Source organism: Bidens hawaiensis, unplaced genomic scaffold (assembly GCF_021521415.1).
Source record: "Bidens hawaiensis isolate Kalapana, Puna unplaced genomic scaffold, B.hawaiensis_p1.1 tig00006534_1, whole genome shotgun sequence".
Classification (NCBI taxonomy): Eukaryota; Viridiplantae; Streptophyta; class Magnoliopsida; order Asterales; family Asteraceae; genus Bidens; species Bidens hawaiensis.
Genome location: NW_027491439.1, coordinates 816,702 through 842,401, shown reverse-complemented (window position 1 = coordinate 842,401; position 25,700 = coordinate 816,702). Strand labels below are relative to the sequence as shown.

General features: G+C 34.3%; 5 protein-coding genes across 5 annotated transcripts; 2 read left to right on the top strand and 3 right to left on the bottom strand.

The window, feature by feature from the left end:
- Positions 1 to 1,349: 1,349 nt before the first annotated feature.
- Positions 1,350 to 5,743, top strand: LOC143632806 (mRNA cap guanine-N(7) methyltransferase 2-like). Its single transcript, XM_077101228.1, has 11 exons — positions 1,350 to 1,505; positions 1,622 to 1,700; positions 3,282 to 3,376; positions 3,557 to 3,628; positions 3,709 to 3,818; positions 3,898 to 4,020; positions 4,108 to 4,200; positions 4,270 to 4,338; positions 4,445 to 4,533; positions 4,640 to 4,737; positions 5,355 to 5,743. The coding sequence occupies exons 1-11, from the start codon at positions 1,350 to 1,352 to the stop codon at positions 5,499 to 5,501; spliced, it is 1,131 nt and encodes a 376-aa protein (XP_076957343.1). The 3' UTR covers positions 5,502 to 5,743.
- A 1,381-nt stretch (positions 5,744 to 7,124) lies between these two features.
- LOC143632769 (uncharacterized) lies at positions 7,125 to 9,105 on the top strand. The gene is made up of 4 exons (XM_077101197.1): positions 7,125 to 7,356; positions 7,474 to 7,593; positions 8,340 to 8,570; positions 8,707 to 9,105. Exons 1-4 carry the CDS (start codon positions 7,174 to 7,176, stop codon positions 9,037 to 9,039), a joined length of 867 nt encoding a protein of 288 aa, XP_076957312.1. The 5' UTR covers positions 7,125 to 7,173; the 3' UTR covers positions 9,040 to 9,105.
- A 302-nt stretch (positions 9,106 to 9,407) lies between these two features.
- On the bottom strand, positions 9,408 to 12,760 carry LOC143632805 (phytol kinase 1, chloroplastic-like). The gene is made up of 6 exons (XM_077101226.1): positions 12,464 to 12,760; positions 10,390 to 10,457; positions 10,163 to 10,294; positions 9,961 to 10,076; positions 9,771 to 9,885; positions 9,408 to 9,672 (listed from the first exon to the last, which is right to left on the bottom strand). Exons 1-6 carry the CDS (start codon positions 12,758 to 12,760, stop codon positions 9,480 to 9,482), a joined length of 921 nt encoding a protein of 306 aa, XP_076957341.1. The 3' UTR covers positions 9,408 to 9,479.
- Positions 12,761 to 15,568: 2,808 nt separating this feature from the next.
- On the bottom strand, positions 15,569 to 20,200 carry LOC143632850 (SEC12-like protein 1). The gene is made up of 10 exons (XM_077101274.1): positions 19,926 to 20,200; positions 19,752 to 19,849; positions 18,241 to 18,373; positions 18,031 to 18,122; positions 17,720 to 17,819; positions 17,535 to 17,607; positions 17,307 to 17,427; positions 17,100 to 17,219; positions 16,876 to 16,946; positions 15,569 to 16,112 (listed from the first exon to the last, which is right to left on the bottom strand). The coding sequence occupies exons 1-10, from the start codon at positions 20,100 to 20,102 to the stop codon at positions 15,919 to 15,921; spliced, it is 1,179 nt and encodes a 392-aa protein (XP_076957389.1). The 5' UTR covers positions 20,103 to 20,200; the 3' UTR covers positions 15,569 to 15,918.
- Positions 20,201 to 22,706: 2,506 nt separating this feature from the next.
- LOC143632804 (putative F-box protein At3g16210) lies at positions 22,707 to 23,606 on the bottom strand. The gene has a single exon (XM_077101225.1). The coding sequence runs from the start codon at positions 23,604 to 23,606 to the stop codon at positions 22,707 to 22,709; it is 900 nt and encodes a 299-aa protein (XP_076957340.1).
- Positions 23,607 to 25,700: the final 2,094 nt, after the last annotated feature.

The window sequence follows — 25,700 nt, the reverse complement described above, 5'->3', positions numbered from 1 at the left end:
AAAGTCGTAGTTATAAGTTATAACAGCTTCAAAAGAGTGAAAATGATGATATAAACAAATGAGTATGGAATACCGAATTTATAGAAATGATTGTTGAAATGGTTTTCGAAGTATAAGATGAGGTCAAATAAGTAGTGGAAATTTGAAATTTTAAAAATTGGACATCTAATACTTGAGGGTTTGACAATTGTTATTACACGGTTTTTATTTATAGATGATTTAGATTTAGAGGGATATGAATTAATTATGTTGTTAGTTTTGGTCTAAATTTAAATATTAAAATTGAACATTCATTGTGTTAGTTTCGGTTTAAGTTTGAAATTTAATTTTGAATATTAAAATTGTCGGTTTTAGCTAAAAGTTAATTTATAATGATTTAAATTTAAATATCTTAGTATGTGAATTAATTGTAGGTTATTGATTAATTTAATTAATTTTGAATTATTTAATTGTTAAGAAAATCATAGAAGTGATTGTTATATATGGAAACAATAGAGTTTATTCAATAAAACTCAATTGTTTTAATATATATATAAATATAAATATAGATAGATTTAAGAGGGAAAACTAAATAAATAAATAACACCTCGGAATCTGACATAATTCAGATATGACTTAACAATACGTTCATGATACATTTGCATCTGGCTGGGTAAAAGTATGTATGTGATTCAACTTGAGTTGATTTGACTAACGCGACAAGAGAATGGGCGTTTGTGGTCCTTCGTTGACAATAGTGCACCTAAGGAAAAAAAAGGAAATAAGTATGAGAATAAATGATTGCACTGTCCAAATAATAAAAAAATAGTGCACTGCAACTACTTGAGTTGCATACGATTCCCCTCTTCTAAATTGAAGTAAGAAGTAAAAATTACAAACAAAACTATGGTGGGGAGACGTATCTGCCATCTCACCTTGCCTTTTGTAGTTTTACCAGTTCACTAACTTCCCGAGTGAGCGTCAAATAGAGAAAAGCCCCTACGGGTGTTGATGTGGTAAGATGTAACAGACTCAAGGGCTCGTTAGGTGGGTTCACAAACTGTTTCCAATCAATCAAAATCATTCATTTATATTCTTATATTACACAGTCTAATCCGTTACACTATTTTTTAATGAGAAAGAACTACGCAACGGTAATAATAACGTAACGAAAACAATTTTTAGTTAATTTACGGATAGTCTAAGCTCGAGCTCAGAATTAAACTATAACCCAATCTAAGCAAGCAAAAAATCTTTGTGCATTATCTTGATAGGTCTATGTAAAGTGTGCACAAATAAACGAGACGATCCAACTCACCAGCTTTGGCTAATTGGTAACGAACCAGTGTAGGGTTTAAGAGAAGAAGAAGATGAGTCCTACACACAGCAACAGTAACAGTAACAGTAACAGTAACAGTAACAGTAACAGTAACAGTAGGAACGCTGCTGCTGATTCAAGTCACCACCGACTTCTGGAAGCCGTGAAGACAGCTCTAATAAAGATATTCGTCTCCCCATACGCCACTGTCTGTAATCTCACCCTCCTGTATCATCTAATCTGTATGTGTTTTTTTTTAAAGTACATATATGTATGTATGCGTTCATGTCATTTTATGTGATTTTGACATTTGAATTGGTTAAGGTGTGTGAGCTGTATTGCGGAAGAGTACCGGATGAAGACCGCTGGGACGAAGCTCAAATCGGACACTTCATTGGAATTGGTAACTTTTAAATAAAATTATTATTATTATTATTGACCTTTTTATAATTCATGCTCAGTTCATACGTGTTTCACTCGGTCGTTTTAGAATCCTCAGATACGGGTTGCTTTCTTTTTTTGTATCTGCAACAGCTTTTTCTGTACATTGACCAATATTAGGGATTTTGCTTCTTTGTTCCTTATAAATTGCATGTCATAGTTGCTATTGGTACCGGTACCTGCTGTTATGAACACCGAATCAGATAACATCGCAAATGCGTTTATTGATTAATGATTTCTTGTAAGTAGTTTTTTCAAAAGAAGTACCTTGATTTCGCTACGCTCATTAGGAAGCCGGAAATTTGAGAGTATGTATTTATGGCATCATATGCAACGGCCTTTTATTATGTTGGGGTGTTTGTGTAAGGGGCTTGTGAATATTGGAAGCAAGAGTGTTTCGGTTTTGAATTTAGATTGTTTTAACTTGAGAGCAGATTCTTGCAATTACACAAGAAAATAAGCTTGATGAAGATTTTAAGCCTAGGTTTAAACACCATCATAGTTTAAAGTCTTCACCATAGTCTTTGACGACGTGCTATTAAGCATCTCATTTCATACTCTGATGGACCTGCTAAATTAGGGCCTCCTGCGTTGAGATTTGAGATAGGATATCACACATCTTAGAAGTTGAATTAGTATTCTGTGAAATCTGCACATGTTTCTGTTGATTACTACATTCAGTTTTATCCCAAATACCTTTTAGTCTTCTACAACATCTATGAACCTTACCTCTATTTCCTTAAGCTCTGAACTAGTTGATGAAGGATACAATACATCCTTGTCTTGCTTCCTTGTCATTCTTTGTGTGATTTATTGGTGCTGATCGGAGGAAGGTGACGCCCTGATACCAATGCTATGCTTACTGAAATCATCATGGTTGATAAGTTATTCAACAGTGATGATAATCAATTTGAGGGATCAAGATTTGAATAATTCCTGGAGCTGCACACACACGCTTTTGAGAATAGGGAAAGGGAGAAGGAAAGTCAAGATTTTCTCATCACTTCCAGACGGTAGTGATTACAAGTATCTATAGGATAACGTAGTATTACAAACGTACAGCCTAGCAATCTATTGACTAATTAACGGTACCTGAGGGTTGGTTCATTTTATTGAAATGCAAGAGCGGCACAGTCCACACGATCTTCATTTCCAGCTCAGGCAGTCTTCCATATACTCTTTAGTTAGGATCACATAATAATTGACACGGATGACAAAATTGCTGTTTCAAAATGAAGCACTAGTCAGCTTCTCTTGAACAGTTTTAATTCTTTCCAGGTGGCGTAGTTAAGTAATGGACACATTTGTGAATAAACTATCTCACAAAGTTATGAAAGTTTTCTACTTGATTGCGTTCACCTTTTTCTTTGTTGCCCGTTTTCCTCTTGTTTCCGTGTAATCACTACATTTTAAATCAATAAAATATATATACGATTTTTCTTTGTTGGAGGATTTGGAGCGACTGTTACATTTGAAGATGTTAATTTCTAGTTCTTTCTTTGCTTTATGTCTGACAATATCAATGGGATCTTTATGTTGGCAGATGAAGCATCATCCGGAGTTAGAGAAGTTCGAGAAGCATGGGAAAGTCAACGCAAGACTTACACTTCTGACTTTTATGAGCTTGACCCCTGCATTGTAAGTCGTTTAAAGTTTTCATAGTTTCTTATATAAATTCAAAAGTCTTTCATAAATGTGTGGTTTTGAGAAAATGTTAGTCAGAACTTCATGTAATTGCATTGTATATATGTATCTACCTGCATATTGTTTGCTCATTTAAGTATTTCTGACCATGTATTTTATTCACTTATTATTCAGGAAAACTTGGAAGCAAATTTAGGGGACAAGGGAAATACAGCTGATATAGTTTGTTGCATGCAACATTTACAGGTCTGATTTCATTGTTTGTGCTAATATCAATTATCTCCTCATATAACCAGCAACAATGTTAACTTAATGTTCTACTGCAGTTTTGTTTTGAAACCGAGGAGAAAGTACGAAGACTTCTGCAAAATGTATCATCTTTATTGAAACCTGGGGGTTATCTTATGGGCATTACTCTGGACTCGTCTACTATATGGTATGTATTATATATATCAGGTTAAAATAACTGGTAGCTTTTTTTGGGAATTAATATGTGCCGCTGAATGAAATTGCAGGGCAAAGTATCAGAAAAATGTTGAAGCATATCACAACCGGAGTGGTGGTATGAAGGCAAATGTTGTTCCTAATTGCATTCGAACTGAAAACTATATGATCACTTTTGAAGTTGAAGAAGAGAAGTACAACAAAACATCCACCCTGTCGTAACTTTTTAAGATTAAATTAGGACTCTCGGAATTTATCTTTTATTACATGGTAAATTACAGGTTTCCGTTTTTTGGAAAAAAGTACCAGCTGAAGTTTGCTAATGACGCCTCTGCTGAAACACATTGCTTGGTACATTTTCCAAGCCTGATCAGGTTGGAATTTGACTTTAAGCTAAGATTAGTTTTAATATTTGCAAATTAATGTTTATAGCATGTTTCCAGGTTGGCCAGAGAAGCTGGACTTGAATATGTGGAGATACAAAATTTGCTAGAATTTTATGATGATAACAGGTGAGTAATTAATAAATATCTTATATCTTTTTTCTGCGATATCGTGTTCGATGACGTGCTCTGTTTATAAAGGCTGATGGCTTCTCATTTTTTTTTGTGATATCAGAGCACGGTTTTCTGGGATGCTTCTAGAAGCCAGTCATGGTCTTGTGGACCCAAGAGGGAGGCTATTACCTAAGTTCTATGATGTACTAGGTTGTGTGTCTGTTTCAGTTTTTTAGGTTTTCACTTACAAAAGTTCTCCAGAATTGCTTACATGACTCATATGAAACTATTTGTTTTTTTGTTTTTGTGTTTGCAGGTTTGTATACTACATTCATATTTCAAAAGCCTGATCCCGATGTGGCCCCGCCGCTTATGACCCCATTATTGCATGAAGGGACCCAAATCATCGATGAGGCAAGTTTTAATTACCATATGATGGTTGATGTGCACACTAATTTTATTTGTTTTTACATATTTTATTTTCAAAAATGCTCTTACGCGTTTGAGTCCCATTAGTATGATCCACATTTCATAGCCTTTTAAGCAATATTTGTTCTGTTCTGCTTTCATATTTTTAAAACAGTCGATAGATAATCAACCAAAGCATTATATCTTTTTTTACAGGCACTTGAAAGGATTACATCTTTTTTTACTGACAATTGATATTTCTAGTTCTTTAATTATCCGTTGTGTTTTAACTTTTACATATAGTATATTAACAGTTACGGATGTAATTTACTTATGCCTTCATCACTAGATTCACAATGTTTTATTTAATCTAATGTTTGTAGTTCCATTAATTTCTTACTCTACTTGCTATGTGGCTTATTCAGTTCGCTAGACCCCACCTCAACGCTTTCGAGCGCTTATCGCATTTGATAACTATGATTACAACAATAATATGTATTCATTGAATATAATGATTTAGGGGGGCTGTATTGGGATACGCTTCAGCTATAAAGTTTTGCATGTTTTTAACCTGTAATCCTGTATGATATACTTTTTGATTGACCCTTAAATTGAATCTGCAGAGGGAGTGGCAAGGTAGCACATTGAGGGATGAAGATAAAACTGGACCATCGCATAGTGATCCGGCTTTCTGCATCGGGAAAATAACTGAACAAAAAGGGATTTTAGGTCCGGGACCTGCAGAATTCCGCTATCCAGAAGCTATCTAATCTAGCCTTCTTTACGCTTTCTGGTACTCAACTAATGTAACCATTTTAGTTTTATGTTTTTAACTGCATTTTAAACCTTGATGTTCTGTTTTGGGTCCACTCAATGTATAATAATTATCTAGAGCTGCTGTTAGTTGTAACTTGTAACGCTTTGTTATTGATAAATTATCGAACCTTTTGAAGCTTAAGATTTTGTTTTATCGATTGTTACTGCTAGTGCACATAGTCGTTTTGCATTTTCTTTTGGCATAATGTATATGAAAATATAAAGGATTACGTAATGGACATCCATTGAAGGCGATTAATGGTGCATGCTCTTTCGAATTTGAAATTTTGCAGAGAGAACTGATTAAGAAACGAATAATCATTTTTACTCTTTGATAACTTATTAATACAATACGTGAGCTAGCTTTCATGATGGTTCTGAATAGCTCTTATATTGATGAAATTGAAAACTAAAACTCATACGATAAGAGATATAACATGCATTTGAAATAGCTTTAAGTTAGAAGTGGAAAGATTATCGATACAATGTAACATGCCATGTAACAACTGAAACAAAATAAAAATAGTGGATACATCATACATGTCAACCTTGTACGCCACCTAAAAGTTGGTTTTTCCGTCTCATATTAAATATTGGATACCATTTAAAAATTGGCTTTTCGTCTCTTATTAAATATTGGATACCACGTGTAAGACTTTGAATGAAGTTTAAATTTTAATTCTCTCTCTCCATTCTATTAAATAATAATAATTTTCTTTAATTTGGTAAATAATAGTATTACATCACAAGTGCTATTATTTATAAAGCTTTATTGAGAAGTATATGATATATTATTTAAAATAAAAAGATTTGAAAAACATTTATCTAAGTTGTATAATATACAAGTTTGTAACCTTGTAATAAGCGAACTTCTACGCCGAGAAGGAGCCAAAAAAGGTGAGTGCCCATGCACGAGCCTTATTGAAAACTAAAGTAAAAAGGGAGAAAATTTACTTTGAGAAAGAAGATGTTTGTTGCCGGTTTATTAGTAAGTTTATCCCAAGAAAGGCGAAAAGTTGCTTGACTATGACTAAGAATCTACTCTAAAAAGTAAATAAATAAATTAGGTATATCGGTTTTATCAATCTCAACTATCATCTTTTGGTCGATACCGGTCTCAATTACGAATTGACAGCTGACGGTAACGTATTCGTTCTCAATGGTCCACGACTAATAGAATCCTAACGCCGTTACTTGCAGGTCGTCGGGAAAAAGTTTTTGGCCGAAAAAGTTACATTTTTTTCCAGGAAAACTCAACCTAGACACCGTCACCACCACCATCTGACGCACCACCAACCAACCAACAACCGATTCCGACGATGGTTCTAGGATTCCGACGACCTTAATGCTTTACTAGAAAAAAGTTCATAATTATCCGATCCAAGGTTACAAAGATGTTTGGGACGAAAATGTTGAGTTTTCCCGAAAAAATGTGAATCTTCCGACGATATGCAACTAACGATGTTAGGATTCTGTTAATCATTTACAGTTGGTTAAAAAAAGATGGACCTTGCAGTGATTAACAGAACTTTTGAAAACCTGTTTAAACTGAAGATCAACTCATTTGTACTTTCAATCTCGTCAACCAAGACCATACACACCACCAAGAAACCAGTACTGATAGATATGAGCAGCAATGAAACCCTTGTGGAAGCAGCACTGCGTGTGCTTAACACACCTGACCCAGTTGACAAAGCAAAGCTTGGGGATCAAGTAGCCAACAATTGGCTTCAAGGTCTTATTACAAACCCATACGATCATTCTCACCCTGATCTCATCGTCCCAGACCGCCCAGCTAGACTCACCAATGTTAGCATCTAACAGTCTCACAATACAATTTAATAAATCCGTTGTTGGTTTTGTTTTTTGAGGGATGCACACCAAGTGTTCGATGAAATGACTAGTTGGTTTTTTAATAATTTGCAGGTGAAATTGGTGTCGCCTAGCCTTATGCCGAAGCTTGGGAAAGCCGGGAGCTTGCAGAGTAGACAGGCCATTGTGCACAGCCTTGTGCATACTGAAAGCTGGGCCATTGATTTATCTTGGGTACTTATTGTTCTGTATCTTTTCAATGTGTATATTTTCACATTCGGTGAGCAAAAACTGAACCATAACTAAAAACCGAACCTTTAACAAAAAATATTAATTGAAATTAACCATGATCGAATAAAACCGACGGTTATGGTTAAGTGAATATTATTAACCGACTATTCGGTTAAGATTACGGTTAATGTATCTCCGTTAATCGACTTTAACCGAAACCAACCGAACCTTGTATGTTTATTTATTTTTTTCCCAAAATGTGTACCTCTTTTTCCACTTTTTTATACCTTTATTTCCAACTTCGAGAGTTTAAATTTATGTTGCAGCTGTCTATTACATAGCTTAGAGCCTTAGAAGTTAGAACATCATAACCAAGCTTGGAACTGTTATATTTCAGCTTCAAAACTTCATAATTGAGCTTGAAACACCATATCTGAACCAATTTCAACTAGCCCAAATAAAAAAAAAGATATAAAATACATTGGACAATTAACCGAAACTGACCCATAACTGATGGTTAACCGACTATTCGATTATGGTTATGGTTATGATTAAGCCTCCATAACCGAACCCACTTTGCGCACACCTTAATTTGATTCTGTTGATGATAGACATCCTGCTATAGGTGTTTGTAGAATTGTAGCTATTGATAATGATTGTGAAACTAAAATGTGTTATATTTTCTTTGTTTTTTTGAAAGGCATGTGTTATATTTTCTATCTGATTGTTTGTGTATATTATTTAAACAGGATATCATTGCGCGTTTTGGTAAACAAGAGTCAATGCCAAGAGAGTTCTTTGATGATTTTGTAAGAGTTGCACAAGATGAAGGCCGTCACTTCACGCTTCTTGCAGCTCGTCTTAAGGAATTCGGTTCTTTCTATGGAGCTTTGCCTGCTCATGATGGTTTGTGGGACTCAGCTGTTGCTACATCAAAAGACGTATTTGCACGCCTTGCAGTAGAACATTGTGTTCATGAGGTACCCTTAATGTTAATCATCTTACATTGTTATCTTTCTCATTTCATCTTCATGCATTAAATAGTTAAGAGTACTTTCCTATAAAGGTCCATTTTTCTTTCAGTTGATGATCTAATAAGAGTTAATTAAATAATAGGCAAGAGGACTGGATGTGCTGCCTACCACCATTTCCCGTTTCCGTAATGGAGGTGATGACAAAACAGCTGATTTGCTGGAGGAAGTGGTTTACCCTGAAGAGGTCACTCATTGTGCTGCTGGAGTTAAATGGTTCAAATATCTTTGTTCACGAGCCCGTGGAGATAATGGAGATGAAGAAAGTGATGATGACGCGGTTAGCAAGTTTCATGAGGTTGTTAGGTCATATTTCAGAGGTCCATTGAAGCCTCCTTTCAACGAAAAAGCAAGAAAAGCTGCTGGATTTGGTCCTCAATGGTATGAGCCACTTGCTGTCAAAGATTTCTCACAATAATGCTAACATTGTAAGGTTGTTTTATCGAATTTTGACATGCTCATCGTCTTTGAACTAATATGTTTTTTGTTTAGTCGGTATGCATGTTTTAATTCCTCATTGTGTGTTAGTATTTATATTATTGGTTTAAATTGACGGTTCTCCTTAGTTTTCGTATATAATCAACCATGAATCAACATAATAGTATTTGGCGGCCTAGATAAATACACAATAAAATGAAGGAATGTTATATTCAAAACCACACCTTGAAGGAGGGTCATTTCTTACTGGTTAGCAGGGTATTGATGGGTCATTTCATTTTTCCTAGCGGGTACTGTCACTTGCTTTTTTCGAATCATTAGTAAATAATTATTGTTTGAATCATTAGTATATAATTATTCCCATCCACACATTTATTAGACAAAAATGATACATTTACAACAAAAAGAAGGGCGAAAACGTTAAGGTTGGAAGCCAAAACTCAAATATGCTGTTATTATGCTCACCAAAGGAACAGAAATGTTGTCATCTAGGCCTCCTTTAGTTGGAAGCGACTCGACCAATGTTGCCACCGTTGCAACCAATGCCACTCGTTGAATTGTTTTCACCCGATCTAGCTCAAAGTACCCAAACTTTGAGAAGTAGTATAGCATCCTGGATAAAAGTGTAAAACAGTCTATTACCTCAATCTTTTTTAACAAAACTAACACAAATCATACACAAACATCTGCACTTCTGCAGTCTGCACATACCCAATTGAGATTAAGAAACCAACTATAAACATAGACATGCTACCAACCCAACTCTTGTGTTTGTTGTAAGGGATTTTATGGACTCCGAATCTTCTACCCATGATATCTGCAATACCTGTATTAGTGTTATTATGTTAGAAACAACTATAAACCACCAAGAAACAAAACACAGAAGGTTGCAAAGATATACCATCACCGCCACACATCATTGAAAGTGAAACCACACCGACTGGCGACTCACGCCAGAAGACAACAGAACATAGAATCAAAATCAAAACATAAAATAGAGGTCCTCTAAGCAACTCCCTGCAATCAAGGCATTGAATTTTGTTCAATTGGGAACTTATTTGAAGGTAAAACAAACCATTGGGGATAATATTATTAAAATTTACTCTGGTTTTCCTTCTCGAGTGACCGATTTTATGAGATCTTCATTGGGCACCAGTGAAAGTCCATGAACAAGAAGCCTTACACAGTTCAATAAGGGCACTAAAGCAGCAAAATAGCGAGCCTCGGTTGAAGTACTAATCTAGGATTGAAATATCAACGGTAAGAGTTTGACTGATACATTCTTTCAGAAAAAAAAAATAATGGATATATTTGGTAACTGAAAAACTACCTGAAAAGTGGCCAGCAGCCCATATAAAGCAATCCAGATAATATATGAACCAGCTTTCTGCTTAGATTCTGAAAGGAGAATGGAACATAATAAATAAGTTAAACTGCCAATTTAAGTTACTTTAGATTCCACAAATAACCCAAGTTTGACTTTAATAGTCAATATAAATTTGGATTGTGTTTTATCTATGAAAGTCAATTGACTTTAATGCATAAAACCTTCTAAATAACTTTACTTATAAAAGTATATTATTGTAAGAATGCAGCTTGCATAATCATATTTGATGCATCAACTACAGATAAATAAAATCAGTATTTGGTCAAATAAACCCGGTCCAGCCCATTTGACTTATACTTGATAATTACATATTTACATGGTTTAACCAACAAATGTCGCCACATATATAAACAACTATATGGTTATGTATCATTCATCTTTATGGGAAGAGGTCCCAGCCTATATGCCCTCCGTACTCACCTGCGCCCCTTTTTTGTCCGTATATAGGGTGTGTAACATGCTTATAAGTTATAACAAACTGGTAGGGGATCACACAACACCTACCAAAACTTAAATGAAGCATACATTTAAGTTCCAATAGACCACACAAAGATTGAAAATAATATGCTGAAGTTGTCAATATCACTAGGCGTAACAACTTGCATCTTGGAGTTTTGTACTAATATATTATAGGTGATACTTTTAGACAGTGATGTACTCATTGGAATTTTGGGTGGTGTCCAAAAAGATATCCTGACCCGAAAGCCCATTTGGCCAAATAAAAATAAGATTCGATCCGAATCATGCAAAGACAGCAGACTTAATCTAAATGTAAATTTCTGTCTGTGGCAACAAACAGTTAATTAAGCCTTGTTACAGCCAAAATTTATAACTTTATTCCATTTTTACCCTTGCAGTCTTTAAGTTTCCAAACAGAAAGTTAAGGGATGCTGAGGGATATTTAATACATGATTAGCTGTAATTGGTTGTCTTGAATAATTAAGTGCCTTTATGGATGTTAGGTGATGATAATTGGTATTTCAGGTTAATGACAAGACTCAAGTAACTGCAAGTGTTATCAATTTTGAAAAGAGTATTAACAATATTGTTTTTTATTTTCTGTTTCATGTTTTAGAACTATCGTAACCCGGGTTAAACATGCCAGACTACATTAAAGTAACACTGGGGTTTACCGGATGTAACCAGGTTACCATAGTACTAAAAAATAAATAGAAAATAATTTGAACTTTTTATGACTTTTTACAAAAGTGAAAAAGAAAAAAAAAACACTTTTTTATTAATACAATAATCCCATATGTGACACAAGGAGCAAAAAGCAAGGAGCCATAAAAGCAGGTGCTGTAAAAGTGAAAATAGTGCGCAGGGTACAATTACATAAACAGTACTGTGTACTCTTCTTGTAATTCTATAGCAATTTACTTTAGATCATTAGGCCATGCATTTTACTAATCAAACTATTACTTTGATTTCTATATTCAAACAAATTGATTTAAGTAAGCTAAACACGAAACAACCCGTCGATGTATTTAATACACTAAGCTAAACAAAATGTCCATTTGACCAGCTTTTTTTAGTAATGTCCACCCTTAATCTCATCGACCTGCACACTTTTTTAATCATTAACCAACGAGATTCAGCTAATCAGAATCTGCCACTTGTCCGAAAAATCTTGTCAAAAGACACGAAAATCCCGTTGGAAGCCATTTTGAGCTACCAAAGAAGTAATAACCTCTAAAGAAGCTCGAATTATTAATTATTCGAATATATCAACCGAATCATTTGATTATCTTAGGCACATCAATCAATTAGCTGGCATGAAAGGATTAATGTCCTCATCAAACAAACATCCTGTCATAAGCCAAAAAAATCTCGTCTAATGCCAAAAAAAAAAATCAAGACACCTAAAAAATCTCGTCAGTTATTACATGTGGCAGAATTAGATTGGTTAAAATTCTCGTCAAGTAATAATTAGAAAGTGATTGGATTACACGGTTGACATTTTGTTTACTTTGTAAAACTCAATTCATAATATCATTTAAGATTGAGATTATCCAACCTGCTCGATGATTCGCCGCTGCGAGAGATAATCAAAACCAGATAGGAGCGCATACGCGCCCGCAACAACGAGAACACTTGCTCCGGCATCCTGAATGAGATGATGAGCTGCAACATCGACAGCAAAAACACGTGGCGGAAGACGAATAGGGCGCCCAGCTTGAATAACCGAAGCGTTTCGAAATAGATGAGGAGGATGGTGAGTAAACGCGTGTCTCGGGCGAAGGAGGAGGTGGGAGCGTTTGGTGGTGGCGGAGATTGATATGCAGCTGAAGGATGAGTGAGTATGGGTTGCCATGAAATGTAGTAAAGATGAATTTAAAACGAAGCTTATAAAGACGGGTTTGCACAATCAAATGGGTGATAAGTATTTGAACAAAGATTTAATTTGTGTAGTCGAAATAGAAACGTTTGATAATGTAAAAGAAAATGTTGTAACGACTCAAATTCTAGCTTTCAATTACTGAAGAGGAGATATCTGCAACCCATATGTTTAAACTTACTAGCCAATTGCCTGCGCGATGCAACGTGTACGTACAAACGCAACCAGTGTTAGACCGTTAGTATGTTTGTAACCTCGCAACGTTACGTGCGTAACCCGACGGTGGTATGCGTTTAACATGGCATCGGGCGTGTAACCAGTGCCCATAAGTGTGCCATATAATGCATATACGCGAGCAACCCGATATGTATAAACAATGTCATCCATGTAACTGATGCTTGAACGCGCATAAAAGGTGACGACAAGCAAGAAGCAAAGATGAAATGTACAATAATTTCAAATAAACTACTTTGAACCGAATCTTTTTTTACGAACCTGTTTCGACCCTAAAATGTTTTAACCCGAAGCTCGTTTTGACATGAACCCTTTCGATCAAAACCCATCCCGACATGAACTAAATTAACCCTTTTTGTATTAACCTGTTCCAACCCTAACTCGTTCCAACACCATTGCCGGTAATAACTTGTAATCATGTAACATGCTAGTTTTTTTAAAACAATAAACTATAACAATACCATACTCAAATTAAAGATAATAAAATGCTCGTTTTTATGGTGTACTTTTTTTTAAAAAAAATATTAACGTGTGAAAAAGTTACGGTCGTTTAAATGTCGTGGTGTAGTTGGTTAATAATTAGGGGAAAATATGTAACTATTTAATATATTAACAAAACTTGATTGAAGTTGAATGACCATTATTGTATATTATTTTTGGATATGCAAAGACTATTTTACCCCTAAATTCTTAAAATTTTATGCATTGTTACTTGTACAATACGCAACAAGAGTGGTACCTCTTAAAATTTATGAGGTTCCTTACTCCTATATTATATATAATATAGATTTATTATCATGTTTTTATTTTTGTTTCGTTTACATTGTATGAAACATAATAAAAAATTATTTTTAGATGTTACCCCTAAAATTTTATTATAGTTGATTGTGCTTGTGATACCAAAGAAAAAACTCATATGACATCTTCTACTCACCTACCAATAAAATTAATCAAAAACTAAATAGTGTTTGCTTCTCACTTAGAATTTTTGCAATTTAATATATAAGAAGTTTTTAAGCTGTTTTAAAATGGAGGTAAATTAATTTTTAGGGTAGAAACTAATTTGAACCCGTAACTTTATTTTTTCATAGAAAAAAAATAATGTTGTGGTAAAATACTATATATTAAGAAGTTACATAGAAAATTAACATTATTTTTAACAACTAATACTTATTCCATGTCTCAAATGAAACTAAAATTCATAACTTTTTGGTTAAAAAGTCGTACACCTTCATTGTTTTTTTCATTTACATTTAATATTAACGTTTTTTTTAAACACAACTAACTTGTGAATAGACATTTTGTGATTATATACATATGTTGTGAAAGTAATTACAAAAGCTGGAGATAATAACTATGCACGCCACGTAATTTGCCTATACTTGTAGTGATTTACAGTTCTACATTGACGCGTATACCTCTCACCCGCAAAACACATGTCGCATTGTGATGGTTTCCTACACTTAAGAGGATAAAAACACTGTGCAATAACCTATCTTTGTTAAATATAACAAAATATGGAGTATGAGCAATAAAGTATGCAACTTGAAGCAACAAATAAACTGTTAACTGAAATTTCAAAAGAAAAATAATTTTTGTTTTCAAAATCTATTAAAAACATCAATACAACTCAATCGGCTAATGCTATAATCATTGGTCCAAATAAAAACGATTTAAGAGTACATAACGGGACTGATTGTGGTGGTACAACTCGGTTCTAAGAACAATGTAAAGAACCATAAATGTTTGTAAACATTACAAGAAAAATGATGGGAAATAAAAAAGGTGTTACTGATCATTCTTTCTAAAAACAGGGGAAAGTGAATACAGTGTTGTTAATCGTTTAAGCTTAGACGCAAAACCAGTCAAAACAACGTCGTTTTGATTAAATATAAGGAAATTCATTGTTATTCTTATTATTTCTAATTTCTTGTTTCTATTCCATTATTTCTGCACTTTTTATTCATAATTCCAAACAGAGGTCACATAATTCTTCCTACATCTTAAACTGATCAAATTATAATTTTGGACTTATTGATGTAAATGACACAAGCGCTTCTAAAAGTGGACCTACAATGCATGTGACACTTTTAATGGTGATCGGTGTATTAGTTAAGATTTGATTGCAATGAAGATAGCACATTAATGTATTATTATGGACCCGAAAGTCGAGATACTGTAAGATAGTTAGCACATTATAAAGTAATTTCATATATTTTTTAAAGACATTTCTAATAAAAATATAACTTCAACCATGTCAAAACCAATAGCTATTTTAAACTTCATTTTGAGTCTTTATGCATTATTATGTGAATATTATTGAGTTAGAAAACAAATAAATATAGCAATAAAACCTAACTACACGATTGATTGTAGAAATACTGATATTAGGATGATTTCAACATTTATTATAGTTAGGGGATTATATTTATCAATGTGAGACTTGCAGAATAAATATATATATGCGAACAAGTAATGGTATAGGGTACTACTGAAATCGACCTACAACTATACCATCAAGTCATATCAACAATCATTGGTGATTTGACACACCAACAAAGCTTAGGTAAGCTGTCACAATCCAAGCTCAAGTTAAAAAAATAAAGTTTGAAACAACTCAATCACATACTTCAAAATATAAAGAACAAAACTACAAAGTACAAACGAAACGTGACATAAATTATCATAGGGGGATGTCATCGGTTACTCGTCATTTTCTATTACAAATATCAATTAAGAAAAGCCAATTTAGCCAACAAGCACTGACGTGTTGCTCTCGGCATATGGTTACCGAATGTGCATTAGCTCTATGAGGGTGAGAGATACCTGAGAAACAAACAGTTACAAGTTGGTTGAAAACATGGGATCATTTATGAGGGTTTAGAGAAGCGGGCCCGTGTTTACATGTCTACAGGGCCCCACATGTTCTTGTCATCAGATTGAGGATCTCCTAGAAAAGAACCAAGTTTTGGCCGCGTAGGTTGGCCTTTTTCGAGTGGGAAATTCCAAAATAAATCAGATGACTCGAAGAATATGTAGAACAAGACTGCAGATGCCAAAAACAGTCCTAGAAGCAACAGATATATCTGCCATTCTGCACCACAAAGAAAAAATAATAAATACATGTGAAAATAACAAAAAATAGCAAAAAAAAAAGGATGATATTCATACACCATATGCACATGTCTGTCACATCATACGGGCCCTATAAGGTTATATGGAAAGTATTACTTTTGCAAAATACAGACTTGGCACATCCGTCACATCATACGGGCCGCATAAAAGCAAACTTTTACATATGACCCATATGACTTATTACACAACATATCTAACTTGTCACATTAGTCAGTTTCAGTAAAGTTATATGAGCCCGTATAACAGCAGGTGTAACACCTTATACGGGCCAGTGTAAACATTTTCGCCATATCATAACAGCCATATAGGGGGCATACGGCCATATGACCCTTGTAAACCCTATGCTTGTCGCATCTATCACGTCATACATGCCGCATAAAAGCAAACTTTACATCATATGGCCCACATGACTTTTTAAATAACACACCATTGTCATAGTTAGTTTCAGTAAAGTTATACAAAGCCGTAAACAGCTTGTAAAACACCTTATACGGATCATTACCCGTATGAACATTTTTGCCATATCGTACGGGCCATATAGGGTCATATGGCCCGTATTATTTGGGTAAAATGTATACGTCTTCTATGACAAGTTAGTAATGTATGGATCGTATGTCAGTGGTGTGTGTAGCTCTGTCCAAAAACATTTTTTTTTTAAATCCAAACTTGTAGATTATGTGGAGGTGTATGTGTGACTGTGTGTGTGTGAGAGAAAGAGAGACCTTTCCAGTCTGCAGGAACAGTTAACTTAGTTATCATAGCTCCCCATTCATTAGAAGTCGAAAGAATAACCCTGTAAAAGTGCATCGACACATTACATTACAGAATTAGTTGCTTGATGTGCAATTAGATTGTTATTATAACAATACAAATCTTGCATTCATATTTGACTAAATTATTACTTATAACTTCTTTAAACACACCACGCCTACACAGGTTGCTTTACCTTTCACTTGGACAGAAATCCAAAGAGGTGACCGGAAAGCCCAAATGAAGCCTCTTACTCCAATGAGAAACCTCCATCTTCTTTACTGTTACTACACATACATCACCGTCTTTACTCGCCCTGTAACCTTAATATGTTCAGTAAAAATCACAAGATATAACGTACAAATATTACTAATAGTGTCAATGAATTGCTGATAAAACTTACTGAGCTAAATACTTTCCATCCAAGCTGATCGACATAACACATGCAGGCTTTTTAAGAAGTCTTTTGAACCCAATTCTTTCCCATGTACTAATGTCCCAGACAACTGTGATTGATCTATTGCCTGCATATATATAAAATTACAAATCCTGAAATCCGTAAAGCCATAAAGGGATTTACAAAAGAAGAAAAAACTGAATTATACTACACTTTATGCAAATGTAAATATACCTTTCTGGACAGTACAAAACAAAAATGGTTTTGTTCCGTCCTTGGAAAATCGACATAGCTCAATTTTCTCATCCTGCAATGAGAGAAAAAAAAGAAAAAAACATAACAATTACCCTAGAACTAATAAGGAGATTCGTGTTGCAGTGTTGCACCACATTTTTTACTAATTACCAATTGGAACTTACTGAATTTCGAGTCAAAGAGTTGACCGGGACACCATCATTTGCATTCCAAATCCTAGCAGAGCCATCGGTGGATGTTGAAGCTAAGAATTCTGAATCTAGGCTGAGAGTATGACAAGAATGTAGAAACACTAAACTTCATTAGATTGGCAAAACGTAACCTGAATCAACTTATTCGTAAGTAAACCGGTTAAAATTGGCAACAAACACAGCAGAACATTTTAGAGCTTTAAGTATATATACCAGTTTTCTAAAATGATGTTAATACAAAATACATAAACTTAGAGTGCATTAAATATTCAAAATTCACCTACCTAAAATCCATATCATTGAATGACTTGTGAGCTTTTGGCTCATCTACTATGACACGCATGCTTGGCCACTCATGTATTCTGAGATGCCCATCCTTTAATTAATTCATCAAATATTAATCATGGGTAGTGAGCAGAGGAAAAAGCTATTAACATAAACCAGTTATCAAATATCAGTAAGGAAAAGAGAAAAGAAAAGTTATAAATGCCTACCACCCCTCCGGCAGCAAATCTAGATCCGTCAGTGCTAAAGGCTAAGCACTTTTGTGGTCCCACGTTTTGAAGATGTTTTAGGTCTTTAGTCACCATCTTAATATTTTTCTCGTGACCATATATTTCAAACAGCCTGCACATAAGATATAAAAGACATCATCTATCTATAACTATCAAATGAGTCTTTGGGATTATTAATGCCAAATAGGATCAGCAGATGAAGGCTTCCACAGAAAGTTTAAATGGTGAAGGTTAATATCATATTCTGTATCTTGAATATGGCTTGCAATATTAACAGTAGCGCCATGACAACATGACATCGTCATCATCATCATAACTAAAAACTTTGGACAACAACTAGAAAATTAACCTTGTGACACGACTCGTAAGAGTCGAAATTTAAAAATAAAATAACATACGTATAATAAAAGCAAATATTATGTTGAACAATGACCATTAAGCACGTTTACTAAAGTTTGCTAGTTAGAAAGATTCAGAATTCATGGGCACACTATTTATTCAAAAATTATGGAGCATAAAAGTAACAAAAGAAAGATATAGTACTAAAAAAATAACATGACTAAGCGATCTAGTAATAAAGCAAATGACAGAACACTTAATAGCTTAAAACAAAAAAAATACTCAGATTCTATAGCATGCTCCTTGGTTCCATCAAACAAGAAACACATCCTTTGAAAAGTTTTTCTACTAGTGTTCCACTAAAACACATCGAACACCATAACTTAGTTTTCAGTTTACATGTGTATAAATCTCCAAAAGCCAACTCCCCTTCACAACTCCATGTATATGTTATATCACAATTGTATCTATTGCACTTCCTCTTTCCAAAAGTCATAAGGGGATGTTTGGCTGGAATTTTATGTAATTAGTAATTTCACATTTATCATTTATCTAAATAATTACCTTATTATCCAAAATCTGATTGTTTCAATCCTCAATAATTATTAAATCACAACTTTAACTGTTACACATGCAACCCATGATTAACACTTCTGCACTTCATATAGCAATAATCACTTTACAACCATATAATTTTGTTACTAAGGTTAAGAGCAAACTTTATAATTGGTGCTATATCAGTTATCAGTCCCCATGTGAAATACTGGTCAGAATATCGGTAACAATATATCACCAATTTTCCCGATATCAGTATCTTCCATTCGTATTTCTTCTTATGGCCGATATTAGTGTTTTAAGTCTTCATTCTCAATTGTTAGTGTTTAATGCTAGCGTTTTAAGTCTTATCAGTTCCTACTTGCTACAACTGTTAGTGTTTTGTAAGTTGCAAAAGGGTAATTTGTTAATGGTAGGAGAGTATATAAATAAATTCTGCATGATATTAAAATTACCAATATCCAACCGCGATAACCTATATCTCAATTATCAGTCCTTGACCGATATCCGAAATTTTAAGGCATTAACTGCATAGATTCTAAATATAAATTCAAAATTACAGTAATAATAATAATAATAATTCTAACTGAGTATACCTGCATCCGCCCTTATCCGTAGAGCACACGATATCATCACCACTCGGATGCACCCCTAGACTCACCGGATCACATCCATCTTCAAACTCAAAAGTAGCCTATAGTAATAACAGAATTAACGCCACTAGATTCACGTGAACTAGTAATTAATAATTTAAACACAAATATATATACCGAAGGCAAAGGAGATAGCGAGTTGGTGATTCGATCGAACGTGAAAACTTGTAACGAAGCAGGAAGATCCCCGTGCTTCAGCTTCCCTAAGACGACTAGATGAGCATTTTCTGGCCGCCGGATCCACGTGGCACAGGTAACCGTCCCTTGCTCCGCCGCTACGCCGCCGTTGTCCATTTTGCTTGCTAAGGGTTTTGGTTTCGGAGTCTAATTTTGGGGGCGGTTTAAAAAGCTGTTTGTTAATGGCTGTTGTTGTTGTAATATTGTAATAATAATAATAATCATAATAATAATGAAGGTTTGGGTCAACGATATAATCACATCATCAAGTAGGCGGGTCAACTCTGATCGTATCGGATCAAAACGGATATCCGGTTTAACGATTCGACGTTGTTTACGCGTGGGCCGGCTATCGGCCGTTGATTACTATACTAAGTGGGGTCCCGCTTTTCAGTTTTATCTTTTTAGTTTTTAGGAATAAATTAAACACTTTCTTGTATCTAAAGTTTCTTTATTAATAAATATATATTTATATTTATCAAGAGTAAAGTGAGGAGAATTTTTATCCCAAGGTTTTTCACTTTTAACCAAGCTTTTGACGTTCCAGGCCTTGGAGGCTGTGAATACAAGGTTTAGCAAGTGTATGGTATTTTTTCGGTTCCTTAGTCTAAAAGCTTCATTTTCAATAGGATCAATTTTGGTATTCTAAAAATTGTAGCGCATCAAATTTTGGTATTCTAAAAATTGTAGCGCAGCTTGTTGTCCGTTTACCGGTCACATATTGTAATTGTTTTGAGTCTAATGAGATACTTCCTCGTACTCATTAAAAGTGTTAACATTTTCTTTATTATTTGTCTCATTACAAATGTCCACTTTCAAAATTTATTAGTCAATTTTTAAATTTATCCTTAAACATACATAACTAACATTAATAAACAATATTTATGAACCCAATTTTTAAGGGTATTATTGTCATTTGGTAAACAAAAAAACAATAATTTAATCTGCCTTAAACTTTGTGTTTTTTTCAAATGAAGACACTTTGACCGGGACAGATGGAGTATTAAAGTAAGTGTTTGTAGATTTGTTTTTAGAGAATAAAAAAGTACTAAACTTTATTCTAAAAAAAATATGGACGAACCTTTGATTAACCGATGAAAATTTCTTGAAGCCGATTGCAACGAAAGCAATGAAGTGTGTCGTTTGATATTGAAGGGTATGATTAAATCAATCACGTGTTTGGACCCTAGCGAGGATGTATCGCGACTTCACTACGATTGTGAAGAAGATACTAATGAGTCGATTCATCGATATTGAATGATAAAGTTAAACCAATCGCAAGTTATGACTCAGTCACCCAACAAGGATCGTTGTGGCTTCTGTCATCGCAATTTCAATTCGATTGTGAAGATGATGAGTTTCAACACTAGTCCATCTTGTTGGCATGCTTTCATGGTGTAGAATAGGTGCCCAATCTAGTGATGTGTGGTAGGTATATATTTACATATAGTTAACATCAAATTTGAAGGTTCGTTTATTAGACATAAAAAGCATATTAACCGATAAAATAATTAGAACCAGATGAGTAAATTATGAAATGTTTGGACAAAAAAGGACGTAAGTATACATTTATACATAACTTTAAGTACTAAGTGCTAAATAGTAATATGTATTTAAACAACTAAAACAATATAAATATGCACGCTTGCTTTTAAACCAATCATATGTTAAGAGCCGAGAGAAAGAACTCTAACTTTTACACTTTTTATTATACAAATTTACTATAATACACGTAGTATCAATATGTCGAAGATTTTTCTTAAAAATTATGGTACTCAAAGCTTTTCTCTAAACATGAAAATTGATTAAGAAATAAGCACGTTGTACGTCCACTTTTGCAATTCCATCAATTTAATTATGTTTGACTTCTTATGTGTCTTAGAACGTGGAGTTGAGGCATTCCTTATTAGTGTATGGCATTTCATTATTCCTCCACTTGTGATTTGAAATTGTATTATCCTTTTTAATTCACACACGATATGGTACTTCCGTACTTGTTCAATACAACTTAAATATTCAAGTTGGGTATATTATACATACCTTTTAATCAACTCTAAAATAAAGTCTCTTGTACCCATGTTACTTCTTAGTTCTTAACGTTTGATTAATAGTTCTTATTTATTTAAATATGAACAAATAGATTTAACCTACACCGTAGTTCTATATCCAATATGAGTTGCTATTACCAGGTTACATTCGATAGCGTGTTATGCGTGTACTGACGCTAGGTTGCTCGTCCTAGATATCAACCCATTTTTACCTGTTTTATTGGAAAGAGTTGTCTCAATCAACTCTCTCTAACCCGTTCTACGAGAAATGGCCACCCATATTAATCTAAAATTCTTGAAAAGTGATCCATATCAACTCATTTTTGGGATGATAGCAATTGAGAACTAGACTGAGGGCTAATTAAAAAGTGTGTGTGTTCTGATAAAGTGAATAAAAGATAGACAAATTCACTCAAATACGTTCACAAACAATCTCGAAACGTACGAATGCTAACTAAAACACATATCAAAAGGTGAAACCAAACTTTCCACGTACTCAATGGAGCATAAATCGTTGAAATGATAACTTATGTATCTCATGTTGAAATCAGATGACGTCTTTATCCCCTTAATATCATCAAGAGTTGGAAAACCGCTGAGCGGCTTATGTGAATCGTTTGTTGGGTCATAGATGACAAACTCGTGTGAGGTACTTTTAACAAGAATTTGTCCATTATCCAAAATACAAATGGGGTAAAAATAGCGTCTTTCCAAAGGGAATGTGAATGAATGTGCCTTCATCCATGACCACTCTTCTTTCATCAACCACATCGAGTCTAGTGCTACCAACCTTGTTAGCCACGCAAAGGCATCCGCCAATAGATCCCAAAAGAGTTTCATTTACGTATGTGAGTTCATCGGGTAGTTTTACGTTTAAAAAAACCATCTCGTTAACATTGAGGGCCAAGATTCCGAAACTGGATGATAAAGTTAGCCAATACAAAAAGCCCTTCAAAAACGTACCCGGAGCACTCTGTAAGAAAGATTCTATTGTGAGGTCTCGTGGTTGCGTGCTCCACGAACAAGTTTTAAGATCAAAGACATCAAATTTATACTGGGGACCATTTGGATGGTTAGAAAAATATTCAAATCTAACAATCTTTATGTCATCTTTAGTCGCCCCATAACCAAATCCAAACACATAGGGGTGATGATCATGTACTAATGCTCGACCCATTAACGCAACTATCCTTGATGCACAAGTTAAGGGATTGTATAGGACCAACTTAAAACGTGAGGGAATAAGTAAGGACTTACAATTATGAATAAGAGCCAAAAGCACAATGCCGTTTAATGTTCCAACAATGGAAACTTGGGTATTTTCTTCCTCGTGTTCTAAAGGAGAATGAGGTAATTCAACCGCATGATGAGCCTCGTTGACATCTATAGCCACGAGAGGCCGGGTAAATTGTAAAAGGATCATTCGACGTGATCTCGACTTCATAAAATAAGGATCTGAAATCAGACCATTCCAATGCTTTGACACGCATCGGAAACGTAGTAAAGGCTTTCCAGGAAGTCGAGCAAGTATGTTGTGTAGAACGTCGTCTGCTATATGATGTGTGTTGGCCATAGATCATAGATTCAATGCACGTTTTTAATGGTAGTGACCGGCTGATGAAATGCGTTTATAAGGCAGCTAGGAAACCCTACTTTGGATCTATTTGAAATACATATACTTGCTAAATTATGTTTATCTTAAACTAATTTGCATAAGAAACTACTTAAAAGTTCTAAGTATTCGAAAAGTTTGTTGAAATCTGATCTCAAAAATAATTTGTATCACACTTTACTATATTTTCTAGGTTGATAGGGGCGTTGGTGTGCACGATTTGGTTTGGGTTTGTTTTGTATTAAAAACGAACAAAAAAACATAGGCCTATAAAAGAACAGAACGTATTCATTAACTTTTTTGGCAGAAAGTTCGTTTATGTTCGTTTATCTGATAAACAAACGAACATGAACAAATTTTTTGTTTATTTAATTAAATGAATGAACATGAACACACGTTTAGTTCATTCATTTATGTTCATGAGCATTCGTTTGTGTCCGTTCATTTATTTACGTTTGTTTATGGTTGTCTGTTTATGTAGTTTAAATAAATACATAAGGTTGTTCGTTAGACCAACTGTTCGTTTATGTTTTTCAGTTATGTTCCTTTAAATGTGTTTATGTTTGTTTACGTTCGTCAACTATTCGTTGAGGTTTTAAGTAAACGAACAAGAACACGAGCATTAATGAACGGACATGAGCAAAAAAATTGTTAATAAATTCATGTTCATTTTCGGTTAAAGTTAAATGAGCGGACATGAACATGCCTATGTTGGTTTGATTATTTGTTATTCTAATACTCTGTTGGTTTGTTTTTTTTTTCGTATTCCACTGCACACAACTTTGTAATTATCAAAACCATTTGAGTTCATTAATTAAATTGAAAATATCAGTTGGTCTAAGCAAAGAAATAAAGAAGGTGATCCAAAAAATGGTATCAAATCAATATGCCTTAAATGATGATTTCACACTCAATTCATAAACATAACATATTTTTGTTCTCTTTTCTTGGTTAAAGATTAATCACCAATTCATTTGCACCAGAATTCAAGCAGTACCACAAATGGCTTATCATAAATTCACCAGAAGATATTACAATTAAATCCTATAATCCTTAAAAATAAAGACTACTTTAATTTTACCAAAAGCCTTTAAGAAATAAAAGTATGTGTACATATCCAAATCTCATGAAACCGAAAAAACATAATCAATATGTTCTAAAATATTTAACGACGTTAGATAAAACAAATATCAGAAGGTGAGATCAAGCTTTCCACGTACTCCATGCCCGACATGTACCTCAAATCACCAAGAGTTTTCGACTTCTTGAGTATCTCATATGAATGTTTTGATGCGTCGTAGATAACAAGTAGTCTTGATTTATCTCTCATAAGAATTTTTCCGTTACCCAAAATACAAATAGGATAGACCATCGAAAACGAGCCAGGTCCCAAATCCAAAGCGAATTTAAATGAATGTGCTTTCATCCATGAGTTCTCATTGCACTGTTCTTTCATCAACCACACATCAAATTTATCTATGTCAATGCTATTAATCACATAAAGACACCTGCCTTTGGATCCCAAAAGACACGTTCCATCAGGCAGAGGCGCTAGGTGTTCGAGTCCATTTGGCAATTTTATCTGTGAAAATACCATCTCCTTAACATTGAGGGCCAAGATTGCCGAATATTTTTTCGAAGTTGCCCAATACAAAAAAACCATTTACAAACACACCCACCACATCCTTGAAGTAAAAATCCCATTGGATCGTGTATTGTTGCGGCGTGCTCCACGAACTAGTTTTAACATCAAAGATATCAAATTTCATATTTCGTTGAAATCTAACAATCTTTAAGTCATGTGTGGTGTCACCATAACCAAATCCAAACACACAGGGAACCTTGTGATAACCGATGGAAGGCGGGTCCATCACCACAAGTATCTTTGATGCACGTGTTAAGGGATTGTAAAGGACTAGCTGACAATGTAAGGAGTCATCATAGAGAGCCAAAAGCGCAATGCCGTTGAATGTTCCAACTATGCTGGTAACTCTATGCACGTATTGTTGTTTTACCGGAGAACGAATTCTGACAATGGGATGAGCCGGTATGTTA